Genomic DNA, 24,160 nt, shown 5'->3' on the forward strand with positions numbered 1-24,160 from the left:
TTCAGCGCCTGGTAAAATCCTCACGAGCAGACTGCAATGAAGGCAGTGGTGCTGAAGGCAACAACTCCCATGATCCCATGCCTGAATTTCCAACAGCGTTGATGAAATAAAGAGGAAATACGACTTTTGAATTAATGAATAAGCGTAATTACGAAGCCCCTGGATAATTCACAGAATACAAGATGAACAGTTTTCATAGTGACTACTTTCAAACCAAAGAAATAGTCCCTATGAAAGGTGCTGAGAGTGGATCAGAGTTCCACCTGTACTGTCTTCAGTCCACTGTGTAACCTGACGTATAAAAAGCTGCACAGCTGTTTGGTTTTGCCTTCTGAGGTTTGAATCAACCAGTGAGATTATTTCTGTCTCCGAGGAGCTCTGACTCTTAAAAACTCTTTACAAAATAGTCCAACATTTATGGGAAATATTCCTTTTTCCACCAAAGCAACAGACAGGGGGAAACCTCTCTAAAGTGCTGGGCTGTTCTTTACAGAAGCTGCCTCCGTGATGAGATCTGGTGTCTCGTGTATGAAACAGATCTTTAATCTGATTCCTCCCAGTTCCTGTACGGTCAGAGGGGTCGAGGCTGATGCAGACCTGCTGTCTCTGGGCTCAGAGCCGGACTGTGTGTCGTCTTAGAGGGACTCCAGTTTCCCAGAGAAGCCTGGACGGCCTTACGGTGAGCCAGCCTGTGTGTGATGGAGAATCCGGCGTTTCCCTCCAGCTGAGACAAAACCACAAGCACCTGTCTGAGAGAGAAATAAAACCTCTAGTTAGTACAGTTGAGTACTGTGTGTGTGTGTGTATTTCAATCAAATCTTATTTGTATAGCATATTTAATTCAAGTCGATAATAAACAAGTGCAGAGTGAAATAAAATATATTTAAAAGCTATAATAATGAAACTAATAATAATAAAATAGAGTTAGATAAAAGCAAGACTAAAAACTATATAAAATACCAAACAAAGATTAAAATTATGACAATAAAATACAGCTAACAACTATACTTCTACTTCTACTACTACTACTACTACTACTACTACTACTAATAATAATAATAATAATAATAATAATAGAGACTAAAAACTATATAAAATAGTTTAAAAATACAAAACAAATATTAAAATTATGACAATAAAATACAGCTAACAACTATACTTCTACTTCTACTAATAATAATAATAATAATAATAGAGACTAAAAACTATATAAAATAGTTTAAAAACACAAAACAAATATTAAAATTATGACAATGAAATACAATAAAATACAACTAAAAGCTATACTACTACTATTACTACTACTGCTACTACTACAAATAGTCATCATAATATTTAAATAGAGACTAAAAACTAGATAAAATTGATTAAAGAGACAAAATAAAATAAAAAACAATCGATGAGGGATAAAAAAGCATATTAATAAAATAACAGCTCCAATAAAAGTTAAAAGAATATAACTTTGCATCATAAATACAATACAATAAATTAGTAAAATAAAGTAAATAATGCCTCAATCAAAGCCAGGCTGAAGAGGTGTCTCACTGCTGCACTGGATTCATCCGCCATTGAAAATAGTCCCCAACAAATGCACTTTTTCTGTTTGTTTGATAGAAACTACAGCAAGAAGCTGTGTTAGGAAATCACTTTGCCTTTTTAAACATGAAACTATATATTTGTGCTGTTTTTAAAGATTTACATCTTCAGGAGGAGCCAATGAGGCAAAACATGCAAGCTCACATTCCTGGTAGATGACTTTGTACCGTGAAAGCTGTATTTCCTCAGTTTAACTCATGATGGTCGCTACAGACGGTAAAACAGTGACTTTCCACTGCTGTGAAACTATAAAATTCTGCGTAGCGATTTTCTGTCTTAAGCTTCAAATATCCTAGACCTCCTGGGTCGTGTCTCATGTCATGTCTCACTGGTACCTGAAGCAACATGCCTCAACCAACGCAGCCCCTTTTCGGTCTGAAGGCCTGATTATATTTAAAACAAGAGCTTCACCATAAAGAACCTCATCCACAGAAAAGGCTGAGGTTGTCCGCACGGTGAAATTTGCAAGCTCACAAACAACTTGATCAACTTGCAAGGTCTTTAAGCCAACAGCCATGTGAGTCCTTTCTGTCTGTATATCCAGTATATTCTGCTTTTTGTACAAATAGATGTTTGCCTGATGAAAAAACTTTGCATTAATAATTTCTATTCGAAACTCGAAAAGTTAAGAAGTTAAGCCTTAAACCTGCGTTCTCTCCAGCAGCCAGCAGGGGGCGACTCCACCGGCTGCAGAAAGAAGTGTGATTGTATAGAAGTCTATGAGAAAATGTTTCTTCTTCTCAGCTGATTTATTCCCTCAGTAAACACTTTCCTGATGAGTTTATGGTCTCAGACGCTAGTTTCAAGACTTCTTCAACACAGCATGATGTTCATTTAGTAAATTATGGTCCCATTTAGAGGAACAGAGACCAGGAAGTAAGTTGGACACTGCATTAAAAACCCTATACAACAAACCATATGCATCATCTCTGACACAATCTTCAGGAAAGATTTCTCCACATATTTAGATAATTAACCATTACTAAATATTATATTTTATTTACGTGCCAACTTCAAGAACAGCGGCTCACCCTTATTTGTTTGATTAAACATCTTTTTCTAAGCCGAAAAGATCATTAAGAATCCCACAGTTTTAGTTTCTAATAATTTGAAACAAACTTAAACTAATCTTTATATTTGAGAGATTGTAACCAGCAACGATTAATCATTTTGTCGTCAGTCTATCCGGTTTCAATCAGTGATGTGTGCTGCAGTGAACCTGTGCAGAGGAGGGATGCTGTCGATGGCTTTGAGGCTGCTGCGCGTCGACACCACGTTGAAGCTGTCGCTGCAGTCACACGACACATGCAGGTGATGCCTCGGGTGTCTGTTTTCCACCATGACGATAAGCCCCGCCCAGCCGTGGGTGAGGTAGTAACACGTCATCCCCTCTCGACCCTGAAACCAGCGGTGGAGGAAGAATTCAGGTCCTTTACTTCAGCCAAATTACCAAATCAGGACTGAGAAAATACTCCACTACACGTAAAAGTGTGTAAGTATTATTAGCAAATGTACTTCAAGTATAAAAAGTATAAGTACTCATGTTCCCTGTTATATCTGATGTTTCTGGATTATTATTCCTGCTGAATTAATGTTGCATTTTACAGCTGTAGATATTTTAACTCCTTTATGTCCTGTTGGGAAGTTTAATCTGCAGCAATGCATCATGGTCTGTAAGATATGTATGTGTTTGTAGCGTACCTCTAAACAATCAGATAAACCGCCTGATTTCAGATTTTTTGTGACGATGCATGGGGTGTTTAAATACTGTAAAACTTAAATTAATAGCCCGCGCTTTTATTTGTTAAAATCACTGAACTGACCCTGCCTGTATTTGAGACCGGACTCACAAAACTCTCGCTCGGCATAGATGTGAAATAGGCTACTATCAAATTATTATTTCAACCAGTAAGACTATTACCCGTATAAAAATGATGCTATCAAAAAACATATCAATTGCAGACCATTCATTTGATTTAGCTCCGACAGACGGCTTATGCTTTTTAATTTTGTGGTCAGCAAGGTAACAAAAACAAACATACCCAACAACAGGAGGTGCAGGAATCAGAGAAACATGTGGCAGTATTCCCAACTTGGATTAAGTTTTATTAAAAGCTGTTTTCATTCCTTTGATCGGTGGACCCTTACAGACTAAAGGACTAAAAACTAAACGAGGAACGGACACAGTTGGCACTTTCATGGCGTCTCATTTCTTTACGATCTTGAATTTGGGGCTCGTTGTTTCTGCAAAATGAACTGATCGATTGAATTGTGGAGAATCCAACTAATCTAACGATGTGTAGTATGTCCAAACTGACAAAAGCTTAAACATTTGTATTTGTATTCATGATCTAAGCAGCTTAGACCTACTGTAGCTCAAGCAGGCAACCCGGTGGGGGTTTAAGAGGTTTTATACATCCGAATAACTCCGCGCTCCGACACTAGGCCAGTAAAGAGGACAGGCGGCTTTTTAGGACTCTGCTTTTAATTTAAGTTTTACATTAAGCACAGTAAATGTAGGTTAGTGCTCATCTCTTGTCTGTCTGTACTGTGCAGAGGAGTTACAGTGTGTTGATGCCTCCACCTCACACATGCAAAACAGACAAATCAGTTGTTTTGAGCTGCTGGTTTTGGATGCTTGTTTAGAGTTTAAATGATTTTACCGCTTCAGCCTTAATTCACTCTTTAATCAAATCCACATACAGTGGTGAATACTCCAGGAACGTGTCTTTAATATGTATTTACAACTGATCTGATGACCACCTGGACACGTTACCTCGTGTCTCTCTCCTTTAGTTTCTGCCAGTTGGATGATGGCGTCGGCGATGGTGGTGTTGGAGGCCGTTACCTGCTCCACCATCACCAGTCTGGAGCTGTAGACTGCCAGCATGTAACCCGGCAACTCTGATCTGCCGCAGCCCGCTGAAAAGACACAACAGTGGCTTGTTAACAGAGTTTAATAATGTTCTGCAAATCCATTTCAGCTCCGTGTTAATCAGCCTGCTAAAAGTGAGGTTTTGGACTTAAGTAAGAGATGAAAGTAAAAATCATTCTTTTCGTTTGTGTCAGAGTATTACTGAACGCACACAGGAGGATTCACAAATGTATTTCAGGATTTAAATACAAATGACTCTCTCAACAAATGTATTTAGGCCTATTTAAGAGTATTTGCAATTTTTATTAAAACCATATTTGTTATATTTATATGCAAACTGTTTTGTTACGTGTGAACTGGCCGTGGCTCGATTCACAAATGCATTTTCAGTCAATCACATAAGTGTAGATTCGAGGGTGGCAACTTATATCTGATAATTAAATCTGAGAAAACAATACTGAAAGAAACAGCAACTAAAGGTTCAGTGTGTAATATTTCTGAGGATTTTTGACAGAAATGCAATATAAGATCCATAACTATGTTTTCAGTGGTGTATAAAGACCTTACATAATGAGCCGTTATGGTTTTATTACCTCAGAATGAGACATTTATATCTACATAACCACGGGCACCCCCTCCTATGGAGGTTGCTGTATTTTGTCGTCATGTTTCTACCGTAGCAACGAACAAACAGCGCTACAGAGCTCTTTCCGTCATCACGGCGTTCTTCTTCTGCTTGTATAATTCCGGCAGTGTAGACGCCCGTCACTACAATAAATGCGTCCATAGAAGAAGAAGTGGAAATAATAATAATAATAATAATAATATGCAGTCTCTGAGTAGCCCTCTGGTTTATTAGAAGTAAGAAGAGAAGTGACATTTGATCTTTATCCCATGAAGCCAGGTGTCATGGGGGGAGCAGAGAACTGAGGTGTGGGCCCAAATGCAGACTATAGGCAAAGTGCCCGCAGTTCAAATGAAGATTTATTTAGTCCAAACAAAACAGGAATACTATTTACTATTAATGAACAAATAACAATAATGAAATAATAAAAACATATGGTTTTACTGAATTATCAAGTAAATATAATTTCTTAATATATCTATCAAAAGAAACCTCATTTCTTGACTGGCAACTCTCACAGATGACATCTTTTGTCCTGTCTCAGGCACCGTAGCTATGCAACTCGCTTGGATAGGGGAGGGGGGGTGCAATTCACAACTCTCACCACTAGAGGCCAATAAAACTTACACACTGAACCTTTAACATTTTTACAAGAGACCCCCTAACTATTTTATATTTTTTATTTTCATTAGGTTATAATTCTGTTTCCATTGTGTGCACCGTTTTTCTTTAAAGAGCCCACTGCAGCTGGGGCGAGTTCAAGCTCACAACGTTTTATGCCGGTTTGCTACAGTTTCCGCATTGAAGGACATGTTTCCTCGAAACGGTGTGCACCGTTGAGCAACGGGCTTCGAGGTAAGCTTTCTCCCGTTTGTTCAGAGGTGTTACCCAATCAGCAGCAACATGTATGTAAACACTGACGTATCAAAAAGCAGTAAAGTACACGACAGGGTGTTCAAGGCAACACAGTTTACATCGACTCTGATGTATCACTCGCCGTGTAAACTGTTGTTATACAATTTCTACTTTTAAAAAAGAAAAGGAAAAAGTGTTTCCGCTTCTGAAAGATGTTGACATGAAACAACGATTATGAAAAGTTATGGCAGTTCATATTTCAGCCGGAGGGAGGGAGGTTCGTCCTAAAGCTTGTCCCTGTATATTTATACCCTACACCTTACGATGGTGCTTCATTCTCTATCATTTTCCCTTTATTTGTAAAAACAAATCTCAAAATACTTAGCTTTTTGAGTGACAAGCTTTGTTGTCAAGGGATGTTACTGTTTTATATTAGAAATAAATAAGTTAAAAATTAAATTAAATCCTGATAAACAGTCCTTACTTGTCCCCTCTGTGCCGCTGCTGTGCCAGTGGTTGAAGGCGCAGCAGAGCACAGCGTATTCGCCCGGCTCCAGCATGACGTCGCAGCCCACAAACCTCCTCACCGAGCGCCGGCTGTGAGCCAGCAGGCGACCCAGCGCCGGGGTACCTGAGCTGTCGTAGGACACCCGAAACACCAGCACACACAAATCCAACAGGTGGCTCTCCGCTGTGTCCCATCGCCTGAGGACACAGGACAAGGAGAAACGTTTGGGACGCGTCTTTTCATACATGGATCAGCCTTTTTATTGACTCATACATTTCCCGGTTACGTCTGGTTTCAAAAAACCAAGATGGCAAGAAGTTACAGTTATGAGGAGGCGCATGTCAGATAAGCCTTATCTGCAGCCACATTTATAAATATCCCCTAATGCAAAAACATGGTGTTGATTGCTCAGCGTTTCATGAAGAAGAAGATTCATGTTGCACAGGTTGGGCTGCGTGTCCTACCTGCTGCCCTGCTGGAATAAAGCCAGCTCCACAGCCGTCCTCTCCAGCACCGTGATGGACACCACCGACACCGGGACGTCGGCTCCTCGTGGGAAAACACCAGCTACTCGAACCTCCTGCCAGTCTGAATGAATCTTACAGATATCCACTGAGTCAAAGTACCTGCCAGGGTCAAACACACAAACACACACCTGCTGTAAGCACCACGGGACTTTGTTACTCTCATGCATTTGCTTATGTCATTTATGTCTTTGTGTTTTGTTTTCTAAGTAAGCAATCGCAATATACGCCACGGTTTAAACTGGGAGTGTAAAAATAAATGAGAAATTGTACAGAATGTAAGTGATAACGATGTACTGATAAATTCCTGGTCTACCTGATGAAATCCCAGAAGTCCATCCAGAAGAGGCCGTCCTCGGCTCTCTGGGCGCAGAGCTCCCTCTTCAGATGCGCAGGCCAGTTTGGCCAGTCGTCCGCCCAGGACCCAGTCCAGGAGAAACGACCCCACGGGTTCCTCAGCTGCAGTAATCTGAAACAGGAAGAAGAAGTTAGATTCTGCATTCTATCAATTACAGCTGTAATTAGAAGAGCTGAAGAAGAGTTCAGGCGTACAAATGTTTCTACTTATGTTTTAGAAGTTGTGTTACAGTTACAGCCTCGTGTTAAAGGGTAACTTTGGTATTTTTAAACCTGGGCCGTATTCTCACATGTGTTGAAATAACTACAGAAATAACTACAGGTTCAGCTGCCGGATGAAGCATCTACTGTACGGATTCAAAACATTTTGTACCAACAAATGTGAAAAAAGGGTTTAAAAGATTTTAAAATACTGACATTATCCTTTCACTTGTTTAACCTGGGTTTAGGAATCTGTATCAGGAGAGGAAGTCAGACTTTTGCATCTTTACTGGAATAGCAGAAAAAACAAACATCAAAAGTTCTTTCAAAACTTCTCAATCCTCCTGCAGCAAAACCTCCTCCATACATTAATCTACATTTCTTGGGTAAGTTCAACTGTTCACCAAAGTAGACTCGACTCCTCACCTGTGACCGTCTACATCTCTCACATCGAGGACAGAGTAAGCGTGTCGTGGCCGTAAACCCAGGGACTCGTACTCACTGTCATCCACCTTCATGTTACCACCTCCACAGGATGCCCCCATCAGGAAACTAGCAGCACAGAAAAATAATTACCACCCCCGCTGAGATTGTCTCAGTCTTTTCTGAGACTTCCTGACACTCACCCTGCTTCTTTGGAGCTCAGCATTTTGGCCCAGATGAGGTCAGTGTCGATGGGCTCCTCCTTGGGGTTGGTGGCACTGACCTGGAGAGCCAGTGACTCGCAGGGGGCCCCGGTCAGCGTGGACAGGCCCTCGATAGCACGGCCTGCCTGCAGAGAGAAGTAGGAACCGTGGAGCTTGGCAAGAGCTTTTTCAATCAGAGCCACCCAAAGCTGCTTCCGCTGGGCCTGGAGAGGAAAGATGTGGGGAAAAAAAGGATAAGCAGGATTTATAGTTAAAGTAATTATATCCTGTACGGCAGATTAAAAATCATATCTGGTGATGGGCAGAGGAGCACCAGCCTTGCATATTAAGAAATAAAAGGGAAACAGAACTCAAGATGAAACAGGTGCAATATTTGTAAGGTATAACACCTGTCAGCTCCAGCCTGTAAAAAACAAATGTCAGAAACAGATTTTTCGTTACTGCTAAGAATAAATGTAGATTCAAACAATAATCACGCTTTAAACTGTGCGGACAGAAGGATGCAGACGATGGCGATGATGTATGGGTCGTGTTGAAAGTGATTCTAGGTTATGAAATACACAACCTGACACGTATATAAGGAAAGATATACAACATATGGACAGATACCGTAGCTTGTTAAAGTTATATCAGCGGCGACCAAGAAGGCAATCAGGAGGAAACAGGCAGCGGCATTGTTGAGGAATTATATGAAATGGAAACACACACACACACACACACACACACACACACACACTGTGAGACTTTAACAATTGGAGTTTAATGAAAAAGATTGTAAAGCTGGCAGCTTATATAACCATCACGAGGAGACTGCTAAAACAAACCGTGGAAAGTCCGAGGGAAAGATTTATTTTGAAAATGGTTCAACACTAATGTGCACTGTGAATTTGTAAGACAAGCGGCGGATGTTTCACTATAATATGGAGGTAAATGCAGCCAGATTTATGAACGACTACATTCACATTTAGGGCACTTAGCAGACGCTTTTGTTCAAAGCAAAGCCAACAGCAACCAACCAGCAGAGGAGCGGAGCGCTCAAGCTGGGGCATAGGGTCCGACTAACGACATGACCTCAAAAAATGGTAAATCTGTCCCTGAGATATTGTATGGGGTATTTTTGTGTCAGTAACACTACTCCTGGTGTTCCATTTGGACCATATTGAAAAGCAACAGTTTTTCTTTCTACGAATGACTCAGCGATGGCCTTTCTACTGATAAACGTCCTGCCCGTCCTTTTTATTTTGTGTGTTTTGAGCACATGAGAAGCTAAAATACACCTTGGCACGGACTCATTATGGGCAAGTCAAATTCAAGTCAAATTTATTTAAAGTGTAAAATCACCAGTTGTGTGGTCCCAGTACACTTTACAGAAAACAGAGATGCATAAAGTTTGCAGAATTAGATAAAAAGGCTGACAACACATAACAAAATACACGTTTAAAAAAAACGATAAAATACACAATTATAAAACTAATAATAAATAAAATAAAAGTTCATAAAATAGCCTAGCCCTCTCAAAAAATAAAGAAAACCCATCCCTAACTAAAACTTTTACTAAAAGCCTACTCTTAAATATGGAAATGTTGTTTGCTTCCTGGACCCAGACAGGGGTCTGATTCCACAGCCAAGGTGCCTGATGGCGAAAGGCTCTGGCTCCCATTCTACATCTTGCACTACAAGTAGCCCTGCATTTTGGGAGCGCAGTGTTCTAGTGGGGCAGTAAGGAGTTTTTTCAAATGGTGCCTGACCATTAAGGTGAAAATAGGCGGTCCTTGTAGTTTGTTTTACGTGTGCGTTAAAACACATGTGTTGATCAATATACATGGCGACACAACCAGGTGCTACAGCAAGACCAGGCACAATTGGAATTGGAAAATTATTGCCTCGACCAACCTTAGACCAGACCCTTGTGCTATGGTCGGCCTCACTCCGGCTCGTTTACATCATTGAGCTTACAGTGCCTTGGGAGGATGCAGTGGAGGAGGCATATGAGCGGAAGAAGCTGAGGTATCCCGAGCTTGCAGCCGATGCACAACAACGCGGCTGGAAAGCAGAAGTCCGACCGGTTGAAGTAGGCTGCAGAGGGTTTGTAGCCACATCAATATCAAGGCTCCTACAATAAGTGGTGCCGTGGGCCTATCAGCGAAACATTGAGGAAAGAGGGCCCCCACTTGATAACCCAGAAGATGCCATCACCCACTTGACCAACCCGCAGATGCCCCAAGTGTGCAGTCTAAGGGATAGTAACACCTAGTCCTACATAACAGATCTCAGATTCCTCATGGTGGTGCTGGAGGCCATGGCAATGCCATCCAAAGCAACTATGTCTGCAGACAATGTGTATCGAAAGGGGGCTGGGACCAAGTACCACACCCTCGGTTTTTTCAGAGTTCAACATCAAGAAATTATAAAACATCCAGGTCTTCACATCCTTGATGCACGTTTGAAGCCTAGCTAACTGGTTGGTTTCGTCAGTTCTGATAGAAAGGTATAACTGAGAATCATCAGCATAACAATGTAAATTTATAATGTGGTTCTTAATGATATTACCTAGCGGAAGCATATATAAGGTGAATAATATAGGTCCAAGGACTGAACCTTGTGGAACTCATGGCTGACTCTGTTGTGCTGTTGTTTACATGTACAAACTGGGTGCAATCTGATAAGATTTTAATCAGCTTAAAGCAGTTCCTTTAATGCGATCAAGTGTTCAAGTCTCTGTAATAAAATATGGTGATATTGCCGCACTTAGATCTAATAAGACCAATACAGAGACTAGTCCCTTATCTGATCTAAAAGATAATTAGAGATTTTCACCAGTGCTGTCTCTGTACTATGATGTATTCTGATCCCTGACTGAAATTTTTCAAATAATTTGTTGCTATGCAAAAATTCACAGAGTTGATTTGCCACAGTATTTTTCAAGGATCTTGGATATGATATCTGTAACTGTCTAAAACCCCTGGATCAAGAAGTTTTTTTAATGACCACTTCCTTAAAAAACCAAGGTACATAGCCTGTTGTCAAGGAAAGGTTGATAATATTTAACAAAGAAGTGCCAACTGAGGGCAAAACCTCTTAGAGCAGTTTGGTTGGGATGGGGTCTGTGAGGTAGGTTGTTGGTTTGGACGAGGACACAACTGGAGTAAGTTGGTGGAGGTTGATGGTAGCAAAACAGTCCAAATATCCATTGAGTTTTAAAGGTTCTTCTGAGGAGATAAAGGGCAGGTCGGCTTCCATTGAAGGCAGGAGGTGCTGAATTATATTTCCAATAACTAAAATTTTGTTGTTGAAATAGTTAATAAAAACGTCACTAATGAGGTCAAGAGGGACACATTGTTCCTTAGAACTGTGGCTTCCCGTCAATCTGGCTGCAGTATTGAAGATGAACCTGGGATTGTTCTTATTTTCCTCTATTAATTTTGAGTAATAGGCTGCTCTGGCGCTGCAGAGGGCCTTCCTATACATTTTCAATCTATCCTGCCACATTGAATGAGAATCTTCTTGATGTGTAAGACACCATTTCCTCTCAAGTTTCCGCGATGCTCTCTTTTTCTTTGACAGAAGCCAACCGAATCAAGCAGTGAACTAAATGCAGTGCTGAGGCTGTCATTCTTGACGTCCACATGAATATTAAAATCACATACAATCATCACTTTTTCTGTTTTAAGGACTAAGTCGGATAAAAATTCTGCAAATTCTGATAAAAACGGGGAGTAAAGACCGGGAGCACGGAACACGATAACAAATAAAATCTGGAAATCTGCATAGGTCTCCAGGTCGGGTTTGAAATACCAAGAATAACGCTTTCAAAAGAGCCAGACCTTAGTTTAGGTTTTGACTTGACTAAAAGGCCTGAATGAAAAATAGCTGCAGTCCTCGAGGCACCGACCAGTCCAGTGCCACAGTCATCATGTCCCAGCCAGGTTTCAGGCAAACAGAACAAATCTACATTATGATCTGATATTAGTTCATTAACTAGTACAGCTTTTGAAGAGAGGGATCTGACATTTAATAGCCCACACTTCATTTTCATGTTATTATGTTCTTTTGGAGCAGTGGTATTAATCTTTATTAAGTTGTTAGGGAACAGTTCCTATGGGAATATGAGAGTGATGCATGTTTGACACGTGACACATTTACTTTTTGCTTGATACGTGAACACAAGAAACAGTTCAGAGCTAAATTTTTCACCTGAGAGAAGAGGAGGTGGCCGTTCTCGTCACACGGCAGCATGTCGTCCACCAGCACTGTGGTCCACGAGCCGTCTTTGCATAGACGCACCTGATAGGCTCCTTCTGCACACAGCGAGCGAGTCACCATCACTTTCTCCACCAGCTCGGGTCGTTCAGCCAGAACAGCCAAGGCACTCAGGAACCTGTTCTCCGAAACATTCAGCCCAGCACACACACTGGAGTTTAATAATACAGCTGCAACCTTTCAAGCCTGCAGCGGTGAGGGTCTGATACTGAAAGGGTGTTTACTGTTTCCTGCAGGAATCACTCACTCTGTGTGTGTAAAGTCTTAAAGTAGGCAGAATAATTTGCTGTTATCGTAGAGGTAATACTGTAGGGCTACATGAGTTACATTAGTCAGGATAACTCACTCGACACCACCCTTTTTTGAGATGCTAAGGATGCTTGCATGTGTTATTATTATTAAGAGGCATGAGCTCATTAATTCACTACATTACATATCCTCAATAAAAATTGCTTCATTACTTCACATTAAAACGTTGACCCTTATTCATGAAACACGCACAGATTTGATCTCAGCTTGTCTGTACAAGCACAAGAAACATTTTTAAAAGATTAACCAGTATTTTCTTATTTCCAAAATGTTTGCAGAGAGTTCCTGTCGTGGTTTGGGGTTTAAGTGTTATTATTTGCTGTCTTATTTTGTTAAACCCTTTCTCTTTAGGTGCTTTCACACTACCTTATTTTCCTGGAGTATTACGCCAATATGCCGGCTCGCTGAGCTGTATGAAAGGTACGGAGCCGGGAACGTTGGTAGTAACATAGGTAGAATGATGTCTGTATGAAACGCGGTCTTTTCCTGTGCCGATGGTTTCAGAAAGCCGGATCGCTATGTGAAAGCACACATGGTTGAGGGATTATGCCGCAAACGCTAGTTTAGTATCAGTGTTGGGAGTAACGCGTTGCAAAAGTAACGCAATTACAGTAATGAATTGGTTTTTGCTGTAACGCAGTAATAAAAATTTAAAAAAACGTAATGTTATACCCGTTACAATCTCAATAACGTGCGTTACAACGCATTTTAACACGAAATTACGCTGTGTTTTTTTTTTTATATAATTCACCAACACAGAGAAGCTTTTCGGCAGCATAAAAACAAATCCATGAGTATAAGAGTAACGTTATTTCCTGCTCGGCTCCTCTTGACAAGACGGTAGCTCCACTGATGGATCATGCGTAAATAGATTTCTATTGGCTATGTGTCTGCACTTTAATGAATTACTTTCCTGATCAGAGAGGCTGCTGTCTGTTCATCCTGACTGATCCTGTCGGAGTGTCGGGAGATTCAAATAATCATTGACGTTATGCTGCTTTACCACGTGCGTAAATTCTCACAGTGTCTTTTTTAAATGGGGACGGGATTCATATTATTTAACACAAATGTAGTGGAAAGCGTTCAGAGACAGTAATATTGTAATATAACTAATTACTCTCAAATGACAGTAACTAGAATGTATTATATATATATATAATACACACATTTGTATATATATATTTGAAAAAGAGGTTTTAAATCTCAATGAGATCATTTGGTTAAATAAAATTTAAATTAAAAAAAATGTATGCTTGGATTCTGCAGTAACTGTTCTGCTCTTTAATGTGTGGAGCTGAGTTAGCTCACCAGCAGTTACCCAGAAGTCCCTGCAGGATGTCAGATGGGCGAAGCGTGCGGAAGACAGACCACTTCACCGTGCGTTCTCTGAAGTTGCAGCAGTTGATTTCTTGAGGACGAAGCCACTTCTTGACGCGATGTTGGACGCTGTCGTCCACGGGGAAGCCTACGGACTTCGGACCAGGAGGGAAGCTGTCGTCCACAAACGTCTCTTTGTTCTGGGAAAGAGTGAATCCAGTCACAGGAAACAACTGGACCTCAAGTGCATTGTAGAAAAAGAAATGTTACAGACAACTTGTGTGACAAGTATATACCCAGACGTCTGGTTAATACTCAGATTCGCTTGTTAAAACGGTAAAACGCTGCCACGACTGGTGTTTCAGATGCTACAGCGAGGTGTTTTTTGAAGGAAATGAGAACAAAACAGAGATCATGCTGATCCGTCTCCAGCACCGCTCCCCAGTCCCTCAACCAGTTATCCAATTAATCCATTTGACACTAGTCTGAAATTTGATAGAAAGGTAGTTCTAGTTCTTCAGTTGTCAAATCCAGCTTCTTCCAGCTTAAAATCATAACCAAGATCAGGAAGTTCTTGTCACCTAAAGATTCACCCTTAAAGGTCTTTTTATTATTATAATTAATTAGACTCAATTAGTGCTACTATTTGTACTTTGGTATCAACCAGGCCTCTATTCACCACTTACAACTGATCCACAAAGCTGTGGCCAGAATTCTTTTAGAAAACAGGGACCATTTTACACCTACACTGGCTTCTTTGCACTGGCTCCATGTTAAGTATCCCTTCCAAACGTCTTGTCTTTGTATTCAAAGCCCTGCGTAGCCTCGCCCCCCGAGCTACATTGCAGAACTTCCCATCAGATCTACAGATCAAGAGCTACTAACAGCGCTTCGGTGACAGGGCCTTCACAGCAGCTGCACCGAAACTCTGGAGGCGTTTCTGTGGAAATGTAAGAATCTCTCGAATCGTTTGAAAGGTCCGACTTTTACTCTCTTGCCAACCCCGCAATGTTTCTTGACATGATTTGCATTCTTCTCTTATCTCTGTGTATACGCATGTTTTTCAGTACCAGTGTCTCGTGTTGGGGTTGTGTTAAGGGGCCATTTAGGTTGTTTTTATGAAAGAGTTTATAGGATTGCATTAGAAATTTAATTTGTGATTTGTTGAAAAAGATGTTTACTCTCAGTGAAACGTTAAATTAAGGTTAAATAAAAAGAGAAACAAACGGTACAGGTTGGGTCACGAGTACAGCTGGAGTATGCAACTGACAAAAATGTTGAAGTAAAAGAGACAGAGAGGTACATGGTGTTGTTACTACCAAAGTCAGTGTGTGACCTGGAGGCTACAAGTTTCATACCTAGAACTAGATGTGATGTCATAGACCCTGCAGGTACATCCAGGCGTTAAACTGAGATTTAAGATGAGTTTAAGATTGAAGAAACAAACAAACTTTTATCTTGGACAGGTGATACTCTAACTGAGGTGTGTCCAAACCTCTCTGCAGAAGCTGACGATGTTCTCCCACAGCTCTTTGGCCTCTCCTTCGTCACTCTGTCGCAGCTCCTCCACCAGCATGCTCTCCTTTCTCCTCTGGTTGGCTAGTTTAAGCGGCGCGACCTGCTGCTGAGGGGTGTGGCAGGCCAGGCAGTGTTTGGCTTTGACCTTGTTGATGAGAGTGCAAGCCAGGCACGACCACTCCTCTGTCCTGTTGACGGGGGCGACGCATGGCGGAAACGATGCGGAGGCGTCTGGTGCGGGCGACAGCGGGGACATTTCCTCCTTCAGGATGCTGAGCCGTCGGCTGGGTAGGAGCTCTGGCTGGGCAGAGAGATGTGAAATGGCGAGCGTTGACGGAGAAGGACTGAGGCCACCTTCTGGAGGCGGCACCTCTCTGCGACTGCAGGGAAGAGGATTATTATGACCTGAAGACGCGTCACTGAGCCCTGAGGAGCTTGTGTGCGGATATGAAGCTTCCACTGGTAAACACTCTCCTCGGGTTGAGATGGACAGGGATAGCGCCCGTGCTGCAGGTTCTGGTTGTTGTACTCCGGTTTGATCGCAGACTTCAGGCACGAGCAAGGCGTCGACGGGGATTTGGGGGAGGGACAGTTTGCGTGGTCCGCCACAAGCAGAGCAGGACATGGAGGTAGGAGTGTTCTGCAGAGTGCACCTCAAACATTCCCACACCAGGCTGTTTTTATCTGCATCTTCAGGCTGCTTTTTATTTTGCTGCCTGCACGGCTCAGCCGATGATGGCCTCAGAGGGCCGGAGCAGCTACTGGAGCGCTGGGGCCGGGGCAAGTCTTCAGATGACCCCCGGGGTCCGTCCAGCGCTCCCTTGTAGCCACACAGAGAGCAGGCCAAGCTGTCAGCCGTGTTGGCCAGAGTACAGCGCGGGCAGGACCAACGACCTTGCTCCCTGCTGGTCCCGGGCCACAACCACCGGGTGTCGGATCTTCGCCGTGGGGCTTCACAGATGGAGCAGCGGGGGGCCCCGGCTGCGTTGAGGAAAGTACAGCAGCCACACGCCCACTGGCTCCTCTGCATGGGCATCGAGCCGGAAGAGAAACTGGAGAGAAAACACAGCACTATTATTATATTATTATTATTAGTGCTGGGCAACGATTAAAATTTTTAATCGCGATTAATCGCCTTTATATCTTAGTCCTGAAGTATTTTTGTTAATTGTTTTCATGTATTTTTTGCCATAACATGTGAATTTAATCTCTAGGATCAATAAAGTATTATTTTGTATTGCCCTGAAACAGTAACTTCCATCACTCGCAAAATTTATAATTATGATGTAATTGATTAAAGAACTGAGCTGTCATCCTCTGAAATAGTGTTAGCATCCTCCAAAAAACTAACACACAGCTTAATGGTAAAATTCACGGATCTAATACTACAGGTATCTGCTAATAGCAAGTGTAATGTGAAATATATCAGAGCTGAACTCTGGTTTTATGGAACTTAAGGAGAGAAAAGAAAGAGAAAGCCGGGAAGATGAGGGAAACATCCAAATATAAATGGGTGCATTAGCAGTTCCTGCATTTTTCTATACCCCGAGGTGGCTCGGGGGACAAAATTAAAATGCATGAATATGGAAATGAAACAAGAAGCTGCACTACAGTCTCAACATTAACTGTTCCAACTGGTCCCTCACAGACACAGATAGATGAGACCATCCTCGTGTATTATTCCAGTAAGATTAGTTTACAGTGTTTGCAGAGTGTTCAGTTCTCTGAATCTGGTGCAAAAACACAGTTAAACATCTAAAATTTATGTTCCAGGACAGACCCAGATTATCTCTGCGCTGGCATCCAGGGGGAAATTTAGACTGGAGGAGCCAGCGAGACGTCTCTGTGGAGGCTGGCCCACATTTTAGCAGCTTTGGCATCAAGCCTGAAACTTCCAGCGCGGCCCGACCTGGACGGGTTACTGCAGCGCAAACTGTCTCTAAAGACGCAGGTGTTTCTGTGACGAGGAGCTAATGAAGCAGAGTTTCTATCTTACTGTATGGGTAAAAACAGCTGATAGTTTCATTTTGTAAACAACAACCGGTCTTTACGTTAACTGAAGGGTGTTTAATGTGTTTACTGGAGTCTAATCTGCACCTGAAAGATCAAATGGACTTCCTTTTTATAGAAATTTGTATTTATCGTTCTACGACAATATTGTACTCGGCTATACACCGATCAGCCATAACATTATGACCACTGACAGGTGACATGGGTAACACCGGTTATCTCGTTAACATGCCACCTGTCAGTGGTCAGTACCGAGTACAGGGGTGGGCGGTCAGCTGGTCCCAAGTCTGCTAGTGCTTTGTTGTCCTTCGGCTTTCAAATAGCACAATCTGCTAATATTTACAGATGAAAATTTAGTGCAGCCTCATCTCAGGGCGTCCATACCTACGCTTTGTCAGGCTTTCACACAGTTTATCAAACTGCTCCTGCTTTCTGCCACAATACTATTACCCAAGTAGTTATTTTGAAGACCACTTTTACTTCTACTTGGGTACTTGTTTTTGCAAAGTAACAGTACTTTTAATTAAGTACAGATTTTAGCTACTCTACACACCTCTGTGTATCAAAAGTGGTGCAAGGAAGGAAAAGCTGCGAACCAGCGACAGGGTCATTGATAAACGTGGGGAGGGAAGGCTGGCCCGTGTGGTCCGAGCCAACAGACGAGCTACTGTAGGTCAGACTGCTGAAAAAGTTGATGCTGGTTCTTATCCATCTGGAGTCCAGGCCTCAATGGGTCAGGACTGTTTTGGCCCACATGATTCAGTCGACTATGACCAGGACTTGACGATTCTGATTCGACAGCCCTACACTCCTTTGCATATTCCCAGTACACCTTCATTATTTCCTATAAAACACACATTGATAGTTTCGACTGTAAACCAAAGCTGCTCTTCAAAGTAAGTGAAAGAGTTTTACATATTTCGTTTATTCACTGAACCTGGCGTTTTAAAGTGTAATCTGGTATCGGAGAGACAAAGACAATGAAACACAGGAAGATAATTTACTTAAACTTTCTTCTTAAATAGTTTTTTAATGGACGACTTTCTGAGTACATCAAGTTACTTTTACATGAGAATGAATTTTAACTCTTGTTTTCACAGGTCTGCTTCTATTAAAATAACCTTCTGGGACATTTCTTTGCAAATGCGCTCCAGAGTTGGTATCCATTATATTATGAATATATATATATATATATATATATATATATAAAGCCTTTTATCAATGTGTCCAAAGTTTATTTTTCTTTTTTCATTATTATTATTGTGTTATGTTAATTTATTGTTGGGTATCTTATTTGTATTTCATACTTTTTATTTGCCAGATTTTATGTAATTGTAGTGTTGATTGCCTTTTTCTCGGTTTTCCCGTTCCCTGGTTTGTAACCTGGTTTTGAAAGATGCAGAATCTTCCACCACCTACTTGATGCTGAGAAGATTTTCACAGCACTGTGAATTTCTTGTCAGCCAAGCTCGTGCGTGTCTTTCCAGACGCCTGTCTACAGTTGAATCATTGGGGATTTCCCTGGTAGCGTTACGTTTCCTGTCAGAGAGTAACTTGACTCCTGCTAGGACCAAATCTGATGGAGGTCGGGACAATGTGGCAGCAGAGAGTACAGACTATACGCAGCACGTTAGACAGAGATACAGTAATAATTAATAAGTGGATTTGAACAAAACTCGGGAAGGCTGGGGTTTACTTTATATCAGCTAAGTCATGGTAAATTCATGAGCACATCCTCAAGCCCTCACAAGTGTAGAATTTAAATTGATCAACGACTCCATTCAGCCGTCACATTTAAGGTGCAATGTGTTAAATAAATCATCACGATCACTCATTTTCACACATAGAACATCGGACTGAGCGCCTTTGCTGGCCTTTGACCCGTGTTTGGATTGTGTGCTGCTGGGTCACATCTGGTGAAGAACAGCGTTGGTTTGTTTACAGCTCAAATCAGGACGACAGCTCCAAGAAACACGTTTACCGAGTTACTTAGGTACGTCTGTGGAGCAAAAACCTGGATAAATCTAAGACGTTTGTCTCTAGAGATTAATTTCCGCCCTGTCTGAGTTGTGTCGGCGCGCTGCCACTTCTCCTGGTGACATCCATGGACAGAATCTCAGCTGAGGAGAGCAGGAGTGCATCTCTGCTTTTTGCTGATCGTGCAGTTACGTTGGCATTAATGGCCTGTGACCTCCAGTGAGCGCTGTGCTGGCTTGTGTAGCAGACGAGTGTTTTCACCTCCAAGAAATGAAGTTATTATACCTAAAGTTCAGGAACAAGACCACACCGCTCTCCCTCTCAAATCCAACCTATACATACGTATATAAGCCCGTCTCTCGGGTTGCTGTCCCCAGTGCAGGAATTAAAGCAGTGCTTCTCAACCTGGGGGGCATAGAGCCACTGCAGGGGGGCGTGATTAGGGGAAAAGTATTGAGTGGAACTAATAAGATTTATGTAGGGAAATTAAAAAAACAAGAGCTTGCTGATGCTATCTCTGTGCAGCCTACCACACGCTCACGCACGTAAAACATGTATGCACTTACGCACACACCTTAGATTCTATCAGGAGAGGGGACAAATATTTCAGAGTTTAGCACACGTACCGAGCGCACCTTTTAACACCGCTGACAAGGGCGTCGCTTTGTTTTTAAAAGTTGTGGGAACAATAGGGGCTCAGATTAAGGGTGTGAAGAGACAATTAGGTCGTGAGACATCACGTTACGCGACATTAGGTTCAGGAGAACGAGACGAACAGATCCTTAAACAGTGTTTAAAAGATTATCTTCAATGCTGAGATATAGGCGCGGGGAGTCTGTGGGGACCTCCCCCGGGAAATTCTGATCATTAAACATTTCCTGCATTCTGGTGAAAGTTTCTGCACCACTTTATGGTGGAATTTTTTTTTATTTATGTAAAAGGAAACACAAAATTCAGGTGACAGGTGACATGTCAAAATATAAAAAGCCGTGCAGCTCTCAGGCATTCTGCGCCGCTTTCAGATCTGTTTCTCCTGTAGATCAACTTTTCTGTTCACAGGGAGAGAACGGAAAACTTTGCCAAAAAGAAACTGTGTCAAGAAGTTGTTACTGATCACTGCTGTACGTTTTTGGGGTCATTATATAATCAGTAGCTTGTTTTTTTTATCCTAAGTTTCTTTTTTTGGACAATGCACATTTGTTTCTTCTATATTTTAATTGCACTGCATGTTTTCTTAATGTGCAGATAAACCTTTTTAAAGGCATTTTCCGGCAGTATTTAACTGCAAGCTATATTTCAGAACGTTTTTACTAATTATGCTTGAACTTTGAAAGGACTTTTTCCAGCTTCTGAAGGGGGGCATAATAGAAAAAGTTTGAGAACCGTTGATGCTGGGTCTTGTTTGTGGGAGCGGGGAAGATACAGCTTGAGATAAACAATGAAGAGCCCCAGAGTCCTGGTTATGTGTAAACAGACAAACTAAATGTTCACAAAAACAAGACGCTTTAAGAATGACTGAGAGGTTTTGTTGGGACACAAAATGAGAGGCGAAGACGCAGCTGGGTGACCTTACAGAAAGAGACGAGAGGAAAGAGAGAGGGCATAAACAGGAGAAACCAGACCGCCTAGCACACCGCAGCTAACGCCTGGACATCTTGGCTGTTTGTCCTGCGCGTCACTCCTGAAATAAGGTTTTGTTAAATATAATATTAGACCTGTTACGCTGTAGGGAGGACAAGCAGTGCTGCTCCATTACACAGCAAACGTCACAGATTTGATAAGTGAGGAGATCCCAGTAAAAGGTACGATAACAAGGAAGATTAAGCTCAGCAGGCCAGTAATTAATTGATCGCTTTGCAGTAATTAATCAGAGCAGCAATATCTGGAAATACAACCGCTTTTCACCTCCTCTAACCCATGTCCTCTGGGAAAACCCCGAAATATCCGATCCTATCCAGGCTCTACAAACTTTTCTTCTCTGTGAAAGAAAGTTCACATTTTTTAAATTAAATACGTTTTGTAGATGACTTACGTCACGTGACTTACATAATGTAGTTATTTTAACCCAAACCAAAATCTTTTCCTAAACCCACCAAGTAGTTTTGCTGCCTAAACTTAACCAAACTACCACCATTTCACAACATTTACCACATGTTAAATGTCATGTGATTAGGTCACGTGACTTGTTAACCCCTCAAACATGTAATGACGTGTCCGGGCGTGAAGGGTTTAGTCCTACCTGCGCTCTCGGTGCCTGCTGGGTCGGTGAAGCTGCCGGGGGATGGAGATGCTTTGGCTGCTCCTCAGACACCCCATGATGGGCGAGGGGGGCAAAGCTGCACCCCGGGGTCCAGCGTCATCCTCGGCCTCCTCAACAAGGGAGGAGGTGGAACCTCCCATGATGCTGCTGGCTCAGGTGGAAGCGTCCTGAATGGGGAGGCAGCGTCAGCATCTACTGGTGACACTGAAACAAACTGCAGCATCTCAAATTATGAAGATTTGATGCTTTCTCTTTGTCGTTTATAATATCAAACTCATTATGTTTGTGTTTCAGGCTGTTCACCATTTTCTGAGAATATATATACAAAATAATTAACTGAGAAAATTATTTGTAAATGAATCAATAACAAATATACTCTGTAGTTTCAGCCTTAATTGAAAAGATGCATTTTAGAAGTTTGCACATTATGCATTTAACACAACCAGAGTATCAACAATGTACTCTGTTAGCTGAATTTTGGTATGAAATCCTGTGATCAGCCTTATTTTTGGGGACAATAAGATGAATTTACAGTTTTGTCTAATAACAAAATAGCAACATTTATGGTTTAAAGTTTGTTTAAGTTGCATTAAAGTTAAGGTTTAGGTGAGAGCTTCAGCCCTCAGGCCACCCAGTCTTCAGTTTCCCATATAATAACAAACAAGAGGCATTTATTGTCACGTAAAATAATAAATATAAAGTTTATGTTTGCCAACGTTTAAAGTTCATTCTGCTGTTTTCTGTTCAACCTCTGTCGAGAAATCAAGAATTTCCGGTCTCAAATTTTAAGTCTCAGAAAAAATGGAAATTTGAACATCAACAACTGGGCCAACACAATCTGCTGAGGAAGACCATGGTCCAGTGTCAAAAGCTCCAGAACAGCTACAAAATGGACCCTGAGGTGAGACTGTTCTGCCAGCTGCTGTTTCCAAGGTCAAAAATGAACTTTCAGTCTCAAATCATGATTATTCTGTAAACTCTGGTCTGTAGTTTCACATTCACGACACAATAACGTCACATTTATCTGATGTAAAACTAAAATCTACCTCAAACTGAGGGCTTGTTTTATATGGATTAGTTTAAAAATGCATGATATTGACACACAGGGACGAGTTAGCATCAGTGCCCTGCAAAGACTCATACTGCTCCTTTGTCTCACAGAGGGAACAGAAGTCTTGCTTTTATTTTTGGTATCTGGTTGCTTCAGCTCGCTCCACAGATTTGTCCTTGAGCAATCTGCCTGATAACCTCAGGAGCTCCAGCTTCAGATGCGCGAGACACAGAAAACACATGCTCTCTACAGAACATCCACTACTTTTGTATCCTGATCAAATCAAAATCACATCACATAACATTTGTCTCCTCCTTTGCCCGGTTTGCCAGGGTGTCTTTGAAAGAATAGAACAAATAATTTTCACGACTAAAGAAAAAAACAAAAACTCTGTAGCTCAATGCAGATGGATCCCTGCTGATGCTGAAGTTCGCACAGACTTTACAGGTAACCTGGTGCACCTGCAGTACTGCTGCTGGCTGAGTGAGAGACTGCAGAACAACAAGAGGACATTCAAACCAGCAGCAGCTCTGTGAGCAGCTGGACTCACCTGTGTGCAGACAGGACACGTTGTGCAAGGAGGAGATGAATGGTCCTTCCAGCTGTCTGAGATCTCCATGCATCCTCTTTAATTTTAGCCCCCGATGTGCACAGTCACCACCGGGCTCCTCTCATCAGCACCGTCAAGCCTCAAGGAATAAAAAAAAACACACTTCCTGTCACAATGTTCAAATTAAAAGTATTGATGGGTTACAACTTTTTTTTTTTTTTTTTTGTCAAAACGTTTGGGTTAGGGTGTTGATGAAATAATAATTTAAAATGAAGCATGGCACATTTTAAAAACGTAATATATTAAACTAGAATTATTCATTTGTACAGTATAGCGTTGTATTTATCATCTCTCAGAGGAATAGCGTTTGAGGTTTTGGACTGCTGGCTGGATAAAACAAGCACATTGAAGACATGACCACGGGTACAGAGAAAATTTAATTGAATGTGAATGATTTAAAAGTAAATTAGTAAATAACAAATAATCAGAAATTTTCTCACAGACACTGTTCGATACTGACTGTAAAACAACAACGCGTTGGCCAAGATAACGAATCAAATCCTGACATCAGAGAATGTTTTTCTTTATAGATGCTTAGATGATTGGACAATGAATCCATTATTAAACTTGTTAATGATTACATTTTCTTGTTCGGGCACTAATCATGACCCCTGTAAGCAACTAGCAATCAGCAGAAACATCAATAAAGCTTAGCAGAAG

General features: G+C 41.6%; 1 protein-coding gene across 1 annotated transcript; it reads right to left on the reverse strand.

Moving 5' to 3' along the window:
- Window positions 1-443: 443 nt before the first annotated feature.
- Window positions 444-21,879, reverse strand: LOC123967423 (calpain-15-like). Its single transcript, XM_046043519.1, has 12 exons — window positions 21,819-21,879; window positions 15,570-16,644; window positions 14,066-14,274; window positions 12,383-12,566; window positions 8,168-8,391; window positions 7,968-8,093; window positions 7,300-7,452; window positions 6,924-7,085; window positions 6,436-6,656; window positions 4,373-4,518; window positions 2,816-2,994; window positions 444-749 (listed from the first exon to the last, which is right to left on the reverse strand). Exons 2-12 carry the CDS (start codon window positions 16,626-16,628, stop codon window positions 572-574), a joined length of 2,841 nt encoding a protein of 946 aa, XP_045899475.1. The 5' UTR covers window positions 16,629-16,644; window positions 21,819-21,879; the 3' UTR covers window positions 444-571.
- Between the last annotated feature and the right edge of the window lie 2,281 nt (window positions 21,880-24,160).

Source organism: Micropterus dolomieu, linkage group LG02, assembly GCF_021292245.1.
Source record: "Micropterus dolomieu isolate WLL.071019.BEF.003 ecotype Adirondacks linkage group LG02, ASM2129224v1, whole genome shotgun sequence".
NCBI lineage: Eukaryota > Metazoa > Chordata > Actinopteri > Centrarchiformes > Centrarchidae > Micropterus > Micropterus dolomieu.